The sequence below is a fragment of the Aristolochia californica genome, unplaced genomic scaffold (assembly GCF_029961685.1).
Source record: "Aristolochia californica isolate CCGP_79_NKW_82.1479 unplaced genomic scaffold, dmAriCali1.0.hap1 SCAF_8, whole genome shotgun sequence".
Lineage (NCBI taxonomy): Eukaryota > Viridiplantae > Streptophyta > Magnoliopsida > Piperales > Aristolochiaceae > Aristolochia > Aristolochia californica.
In genome coordinates, this window is record NW_027182279.1 from 2,561,403 (window position 1) to 2,570,669 (window position 9,267).

The following is a 9,267-nucleotide window of genomic DNA, read 5'->3' on the forward strand; positions in this document are numbered from 1 at the left end:
CTCTTTCACTCTTGGACTAAAAGAGGCCACCCTAATTCTTGTTTGTTGCAAATAAAAGATTAATTAAGAGATAAAGACTACTGCTTTGGATAGTATTCATCAACACTCTGAACTCAAATATTTGATTATTAATTTGTCTTAATTAAGATTATATTCTTCTAAATATTTAATTATCGCTTCCAAACCTAACTCAAGATGGGTTTTTATAAGACATGAAATTAAAAAAAAAAAAAAAATCTGACATTTTAAAGTTGCTTTTGTCCTGGATGATCTCGGCCGTCCATTTAGTGGACCCATTAAAAGCTGTTCCCTTATGGTGGCCTCGCGCGAGTCCGGGTAGAATACGGAGTTCGCTCTCCGCGAGGACAGATAAGCTTTGCTCAGAGAAAAGCAGAGCATGAGCAGGGAGGGGACAGTGGGAGAGCCTGACCGAGAGAGGAAGATGGGTCGTAGTCAGAGGGAGAATGGCGTAGATGGTGATGACGAAAGAGAGGAGGTGGATGAAGAGGAAGAAGAAGAGGATGAGGAGGAAGAAGAGGACGAACCGAGGCTGAAATACCAGAGAATCGGAGGGAGCATTCCTTCTTTACTTTCTAACGACGCAGCTTCCTGTATCTCCGTAGCCGAGCGGATGATCGCTCTGGGGACCCACGATGGCACTGTTCATATCCTTGATTTTATGGGGAATCAGGTTATATATTGTTTGCGTTATTTGATCGTTTTTCTTCTTCTTGTAATTCTGAGGTCTTCTGACGTTGATTTTTATTCTTTGGATGAAATGGGGTCTGGGAAATGTTTTTCTTTTGTTTCGCTGTCCTTTCTATCGTGTGGATGGAAGTTCATAAAGTTTTTCTGTTTTTATGTCGATGAGTCTGATTTGGAGCCAATGGTTCTTCACTTTAGACTGGAAGATGATAGTCGATTGATACAAAGTTCAAATTCTGCTTATTGAGCGGATTGGGTTTTAATTTGCTCTCATCGTTGGAAGAGCCCGAGAAGGTGAAATTGTGATAGAATATTTGTGTGATTTTGTTACCATAAGTCTGAAGCTTGTATCTTTTCTTTCTATTTTCCGTTCTTCGTTTATGAAAGAAGAGTTACGAATTGTGCTACAGAGTCTCTGAGATATGAGTTTTCTTGATCGTGTTTCCTAGACCTGCGATATTTGAAGTTCTTCCTTTTAAGCGATCTTTTCATGAATTTGTAGAAATGAAATGGGGGAAGATAGGACCTGATGAATATTGTGAAGATTTATAATTTTCTATTCGCAAGCAGTCTACATGAGTTAATGCATCTGCTCGCACAATTTTCTTTGACCTGTAAAGGAGAGCTAGTTGTTGGTTTCTTTTTTCATCTTTCTCTTCCTGTTTTCTTTTTTCCTTTTCTTGATTTGCTTCATTGCTTTGAAGTAGTGATGGGAAGAAACCTCTTCTCTTTCTTTCCTTTTCTCTGGTGTGGGAACTGAAAACAATTGCCTTTTGGGAGCATATTTCTTGCCAAGAGGATCTTGATCTCAGCTAGCAGCTACAGAATTCAGTGCATGCTGGCTGATTACTGGGTATGCCAGTATTGTCCCCAATTCAGAAAAAAAACATGCTTTTGTATTGTTTATCTTTGTCTGGTATATGTTGGTCATTGAGCTGGTTCTTGTTTTAACTCGGGAGACCATGACAAGAAGCTCTTTCTCTTACATGAAAAAAAAATGTATTCTCACTTTAGATTGGTAAATTCTTTTCTAATAGAAAGAGCAAGGGAGTGTTACCTTTTAAGTCTGACCCTGTTTGTTAGAACTTGAGGCCATTATAAATCTCATATTGCCACATCTTTTTCTCTTTTTGTAATGCTAATTTTTAATTTGTCCTTTTCCAATTTCATCATGAATAGGTTTAATTTAGATTTTAGTTGATACAGGTTGAGAAATTCATTCTTTATACAGGTCAAGGAATTTCGTGCACATGCTGCTACTGTTAACGACCTAAGCTTTGACACAGAAGGTGAATTCATAGCGAGCTGCTCAGATGATGGATTTGTTGTCATCAACAGTCTTTTTACTGATGAGATGTTGAAGTTTGAATACCATCGGCCCATGAAGGCCATTGCGCTGGACCCAGATTATTCAAGAAAGTCCTCAAGAAGGTTTGTTGCCGGTGGTTTAGCTGGTAATCTTTTCCTGAACATGAAGAAATGGCTAGGCTATCGTGACCAGGTTCATATAATTTCTATAGTGGGATGTCAATTTGAGGTCATTCCAGAAAACTTATATATGTTTAACTTTTTTTTCTCCTAATCTACTTTGTGTCTTTAGGTTCTACACTCTGGAGAAGGTCCCATACATGCAGTGAAGTGGAGGACAAGCATTGTTGCATGGGCAAATGATGCAGGTGTGAAACTTCTTGACATGGCAAATGATCAAAGGCTCACATTTATTGAGAGGCCTCGAGGAAGCCCTCGACCGGAGCTCTTACTTCCTCATTTAGTTTGGCAGGTTGGTCATTGGTTTATTGAGTGGTGAACGAAATGATTTTTCTGTTTAACTCTCAAACTGTTGGGTTTCAAAAAAGTAGAAAGACATGTGGCAGCCTCAAAAGACTGAAAAATCTCCATTTTGCATAAAACGACAAACTTCTCAGACTGAACCACATAATATCTTTTTTTTTTTTTTCATTACAGTGAGAAAAAAGGATTCCATTGAAATAACTCATTTAGAATAAAATCCGTTCTTTTTCTTGGGTGTAGGATGACAGTCTCTTGGTTGTTGGGTGGGGTACATCTGTGAAAATTGCTGCTGTTACATCAAGTTTATCTAACGGAGCAAATGGAACTCAAAGGAACATTCACACATCAAATGTTAAACGTGTGGATATTGTGGCATCTTTTCAGACAAGCTACTTCATTTCAGGGCTCGCACCTTATGGTGATGCTTTAGTTGTTCTAGCTTATATCCCCGGGGAAGGAAAAGACGAAAGAGACTTCAGTAGTACTCTTCCTTCTCGACAGGTTTCTCTCTCTCTCTCTCTATATATATATATATACACACTTGTGCATTTGTTATTTTTATTGAAGTGGGAAGAATATCCCTTTATCTATATTTTTGCAGTATGATTCAAGTCGCTTGAAAAACTGTTTCCTCATACTGCCAAGTTTATCGGATAAGAGCTCGGAAGTTGAGCCAGGTGCTATTGTCTTAGATATCCTTGACATTGGTGTTGAAATGTTTGACAGGGAACTGCACAAAGACCAGAAGTACGAATTGTAACATGGAATAATGATGAACTTGCAACTGACGCTCTTCCTGTACATGGTTATGAGCACTACAAGGCAAATGACTATTCCCTTGCCCATGCACCTTTTTCTGGTAATAACATAAAAATATCTAAAATTTGCTTCCACTCATTTTGCTCCTGCCTAGAAAGAGATAACTGGTAATGCTTTTGAACATAGGAAGCAGTTATGCTGGTGGTCAGTGGGCAGCTGGGGATGAGCCATTATATTACATTGTGTCTCCAAAAGATGTAGTAATTGCAAAGCCGAGGCAAGTGTTATACCTATGCTAGAATCATTTAAGAACAGTTGTAACTCTCAGATAATTTTCTTTAGAATTTCAATAGCGCTTTGGACCTTTTACTGCCTTAAAATCTGATTGTGATTTTTGTTGAAAACAATTCATGTATATGTAATTCAGGGATGCGGAAGATCATATTGGTTGGCTTCTACAACATGGGTATCATGAAAAGGCTTTAGCTGCTGTCGAAGCAGGGCAAGGACGGATTGAGCTTCTTGATGAGGTATACTTGGTTAGAATTATCTGTTCTATTTTTTGTATTATTAGGTTCTGGTTTGGTTTAATCTTGAAACTCATGTTCTTTCTAATTGGGGGAGACGGTTAGGCCTTTACACTTTTTTTTTTGAATGATATGAATTTGGTTGTTATACAAACAATGGGAGAGGTGGAGATAAGAATGTTGTCGCTGATTTGTCGCAAAAGAAGGTTAAAGATTTAGCATTGGACATTACAATGAATTAAATGTAGCATCAATGGGCTGGAAAATCAGAGAAATTCTTGGAGATGGCTTGTGCATGTTACATGGAGACTTAGTAGCATGCCAGTTGGAAGGGTTTTGTTCAACTTTAATCAGGGAATGACAAGAAATAGAGAAAAGCTGAAATACACATGGATGGAAGTGGTGAAGAAAGATTTTTCAAAGGGCAACATTGCAAAGGAAAAATGATTGATATGATCATAATGTGAGAGAAAAATTATGTATTTGTCTCGAAAATAGGTTCTGCTGATGATGATGTATGTATTTGTTTCCCACAAAGTTCTCCAGATGCTCCTACGAGAAGTGGACTTTATGAATTATTTGTGCTGTGCGCTTGTTAAAAAAATCTTAGAGAAAAATATACATAGATTCACTGACCTCTCACACTAACCCTCATCTTAAACCAAATCAATATTAGTGACAATAATTCCATATATGATGTAAGGGAAAATCCTATGGTTATTGGTCGAGAAAAGGACTCTTTAACTTTTGCTAATAATTTTGGATGGGCCTAGACCCAACTTTAACACATGGTAGTAGAATAGGACATTTGTTTTGTTGGCCCTAGTTTGTGTTCCTTTTTGTTTTTACCTTCTTTGTGTTGTGCATGTGTGTGGCCTATTGTCTGTTCATGCAGGCTTCGCTGTGAGGGGGGTGTAGGAATAAGCTCATGTTGGTTAATGTCAGGAAAAATCTTTTGGTCAATTAATTGGGGAAAAGGCTTCTTAACTTAGGTTTGTCTTGTTGGGATGGACCTAGATCCGACTTTAATACCTCTCAAGAAGCATTTAGTGGTTGTATTATACTGAGAATAAAAAAAGGTGTTACAATTGATGCATGACCAGTTGGTGGAGGAGGGAAATTATAGAAGTGTAAGGGCATAACTGTGGCGAAACATCCTAACTCCCAGTATTTTTTCTTCTGCTGATAGGTGGGGTCAAGGTACCTTGATCATTTGATTTTAGAAAGGAAGTATGCTGAAGCTGCTTCCTTGTGCCCAAAGTTGCTCCGTGGGTCAGCTTCAGCATGGGAAAGGTAGATATTTACTTTCCTTTACTAGCTCTGTCTATATTAAGTCTGAATACGTTTGTCTTTCTCTGTTTCCTTCTACTACAGATGGGTTTTCCACTTTGCGCATCTCCGCCAGCTCCCTGTGTTAGTTCAATACATGCCGATAGAGAATCCGAGGTTGCGTGATACTGCGTATGAGGTCAATAAACTTGCCTCTTGATGTTTGCTAACTTAAAATTGACATGCTTGTGAATCTGAAAGGATTCTTGTAATGTAACAGGTAGCTCTGGTAGCATTGGCAACCAATCCTGTATTGCACAAGGATCTTTTATCAACCATCAAATCCTGGCCACCTGTGATATACAATGCCGTGGCTGTAATCTCTGCTATTGAGCCGCATCTAAACACTTCTTCCATGACAGATGCGCTGAAAGAGGTGGTTAAATTTGTTTTTGTGTAGAGTACTTTTAAAAGTTTACTTTGTTGGCATCATATTTCTATTTTTTACAGTAGCAACTCCTTGTGCATTACAGGCATTAGCTGAGCTGTATATAATCAGTGGACAGTATGAGAAAGCCTTTGCTTTATATGCTGATGTAAGTAGTACATATACGTATAGGGTATTGTGATCTCTCAATGTCCATTTTTAAAATATTTTGGCCAATATATCCTCTAATCCCTTTTTCCTAATTCGAGATCACCCTAAAAAGTATATCATTATTTAATACTTTTTTTTTCTTGCTTTCCTATATCAGTTGATGAAACCCGAGGTATTTGACTTCATTGAGAAGTATAGCTTACAGGATGTAATTCATGAGAAGGTATGTCAACTTTGTGAGAGTGCTTGTAATCCCACTGGATTTGAAATTGACATACTCACTTCATTTTTCTTGCATAATTATAAAGTTTTTATCTACAATTATCATTTCTCTGCTGGTGTGTTTTCTTTTTAGTGGTTGTCTGTAACCAAAATGCCAAAAAATAAGAAACAGATAAAAATTGGTGTAAAAAAATTATTTTGGTGGGAAATCCACTGCTTTTCTTTTGAATGTTATTGGTTCCTTTGGGTTCTCCTTATTGAACTGCATTGATCTAGAGGGTGGCTTCATTTAAAAGGAAAAAGTAAATAAAATGTAAAATGTAGAATACTGGTCTGAAGAAACATTATGATAGTTTGGTACTAGTGAGAAAGTTTGAGTGAGGCTCTATGCCAATTGAAAATTGGTAGTAGGCTGAAAAGTCTAGGAAACCTAAAAATTGGCTCAATTAACTTCCATTATCCCCAAATTCTCCATATAGTGGTATCTTGATGTAAGCACTGCAACTTTGTACTCGTTTTTTGAATTGTTTCTGTCCTTTATTTTTTTCTTGGCACACCAACTAAAGTTTAAAAAATGAAATGATTGGTTGAGCTGTTTCCTTGTTTACAGGTGGTCCAGTTAATGATATTGGACTGCAAACGAGCTGTCTCTTTATTTATCCAACAAAGAGATGTAATTGCTCCCTCTGAAGTAGTTTCACAACTATTGGCTGCCAGAAAGAAATGTGATCATAAGTATTTTTTGCATCTCTATCTCCATGCCCTATTTGAAGTCAATCCTGATACTGGAAAAGAGTTTCATGACTTGCAGGTTAGTCGTTGTACATTATTTCTATTTTTTATTATAATGTTTCTTTAGTTTGGTGGCTCAACCACTGGGATATCTTGTTAAATTATTTAAATGTTACTGGAATAGGTAGAACTCTATGCTGATTATGAACCTCGCTTGCTTCTTCCGTTTCTTCGAAGTAGTCAACATTATAAACTTGATAAGGTACTTTTTGAACCCTATAATTTAAGTTAAGAGTGCTTGTTCAACCTTCTTTGGTGGTAAAACAATCTCTTGAGCCTTCATTTACCAGGCACTTGAGACTTGTGTCAAGCGAGAACTACTGAGAGAACAGGTCTTCATCTTGGGGAGGATGGGAAATACAAAAAAAGCTTTGGCTGTTATCATTAACAAGTTGGAGGATATTGGGGAGGTTTGCTTGTCCCACTCATTGACTAAGCAGTCTTCTTTATAACATTTAAAATAGGCCAATTAGATGGTATCAGCAGAAGTGGGAGATTGATTAGTGGAGCTGTACATGATGTGCAGGCCATAGAGTTTGTAACCTTGCAGCATGATGATGAGCTTTGGGAAGAGTTGATTAAGCAGTGCCTGCGCAAGCCTGAAATGGTATGTAGCTATTTTTTTGGATTTCAGGAGTTATAAATGAGGTGGACCCAGGCCTGCATAGGCATGTGGAGAGGACTTTTTTAATTATTAGTGCCATTAATCTTATCTGCATGGAGTATTTGCTTCTCTGGTTTTCTGTGTGGTAGTGTGAGAAGTCCTCTCTGTCTTGCTTAAGGCATCCATTCCACTTATTTCTACTTCTGGTTTGCAACTTGGGAATGTTTATAAAGAATTAAAATCATGGGCAGGTGGGCATGTTGTTGGAGCACACTGTGGGTAATCTGGATCCCCTCTATATTGTTAATATGGTGCCAAATGGGTTACATATACCCAGGTACGTATTCATGTTATAGCTTCTTTCTGTTTTAATTTTTTTTTTCTTTATCTAAGATTTCAGTTTATATGACTTGTTTTGTTTTCAATTACCTCACCATCTTATTAATTGAGTCCAGTTATGCTGGTCCACCAGCATTTTGTTAAATGGATTGAGCAATTCTCGATCATCTATGGCATCACACCAACGTGGCAGGTTAGATGGCTCCCATGAGCGACCTATATAGATTGATACCCCACAGTAAAAATTTGATTCTGGCTGGATCACTATTACTTGAATGGATAAAGTTAAGCCATAAATAGTTTTGAAATTCAAATATCCTACAGTGACAGTTATTGAGTGGTTGGGAGAGAACTGTTGGAGTTTATGATGTGACCTGTATGAACGAACCAAACAATTATAACATGTGCCCTTTTCCTGCTTACTGATTCACGTATAGAAAAGACAATGGAGCAAACGTATGAATAATACTGTTTTTGCTTTCTCTGGATTCTTGCTACCTGTCAGATCTCTTGATACTTGTTCTTCTTATTCATGCTACCTTTGCAGGCTTAGGGACCGCCTGGTAAAAATCATCACTGATTACCGGACTGAGACTTCACTTCGACATGGATGCAATGATATTCTCAAGGTATTTGTCATGTTGTTGTGTCTCAATGAATCATCATTATATTGGAGCTTTGGACATTTAAAGAAATGCACTGATCTTTTTTTTTGTTTCTGTTCTCCTTTATGACAGGCTGATTGTGTGAATCTTCTAGTGAAATATTATAAGGAGGCTCGGCATGCAGTCTATTTGGGGAGTTCAGAAGATGAAGATCACAACAAGAGGGAGGATATTAGAGCTAACCAGACAACCGAGAGATCGATAAATGGGAAAACAATGGAGGTGAAGTTAAAAAGAAAAAGGGGCGGTGGGAGGTGTTGCATGTGTTTCGATCCTTTATCAATTCAAAACCTCTCAACAATTGTTTTCTTCTGTTGTCATGCTTATCATGTAACCTGCCTCACCACCGATTCAGCAGTCAATGGTGGTGAATCCTCTTCACGAGGGCATTTGTCAGATTATGAGAGTGAAGATGATGAAAATAAGGAATCGGGTGAACCCCGGATTAGATGTATCCTTTGTACTACAGCTTCAAAATAAGCTCTTGTGTTGGAGTAAATGGTGGGTGCATGTGCATGCTTTGCAAAATTTGAGCCTCATATGTCATCTATTCTGTATTAGCTTATTTACTGAATCTTCTATAAGTTGGTGTGTGATCGTGGGTTTGCCAGTGAGCTGGTATGCGCAATCTTTGGGCAGTCTTTCTTGTATTTTGGTGTATCTATAATGAGCTTTTCTAATTTATTTGGCATTGTTTCAGTTAATGGATGCTCTTATTTCCAGTTTATTGTTGTTTTGCTTCGAGTTAAAAGTTGTGAGAAGAACCTTTTATTACTTGGAACTACTCTGGGTTTTCACAGCTCAGTTTGATTTATAACCTACGCGCTCATTTTAGGTCTTGTTGTGTCCAATGCAAAAGGCAGATGAACGAGTTGGATAATAAACGGGAAAAGATGAAATTGGCTGGTGTTACTACGAGGGTGAAATAGATAATGCGGCGCCATTTTGCTATCTAAGGGAAATATTCAATGAATTTGGGTATATTTTGATTTTTGA

General features: G+C 37.7%; 1 protein-coding gene across 1 annotated transcript; it reads left to right on the forward strand.

Moving 5' to 3' along the window:
• The first annotated feature begins 362 nt into the window (after positions 1-362).
• On the forward strand, positions 363-8,975 carry LOC137939038 (vacuolar protein sorting-associated protein 41 homolog). Its single transcript, XM_068784206.1, has 19 exons — positions 363-691; positions 1,937-2,206; positions 2,306-2,485; positions 2,737-2,997; positions 3,223-3,355; positions 3,442-3,532; positions 3,683-3,785; positions 4,972-5,075; positions 5,157-5,250; positions 5,332-5,487; positions 5,585-5,647; positions 5,807-5,872; positions 6,482-6,682; positions 6,788-6,865; positions 6,954-7,073; positions 7,190-7,270; positions 7,519-7,604; positions 8,154-8,235; positions 8,344-8,975. The coding sequence occupies exons 1-19, from the start codon at positions 398-400 to the stop codon at positions 8,749-8,751; spliced, it is 2,871 nt and encodes a 956-aa protein (XP_068640307.1). The 5' UTR covers positions 363-397; the 3' UTR covers positions 8,752-8,975.
• The last annotated feature ends 292 nt before the right edge of the window (positions 8,976-9,267 follow it).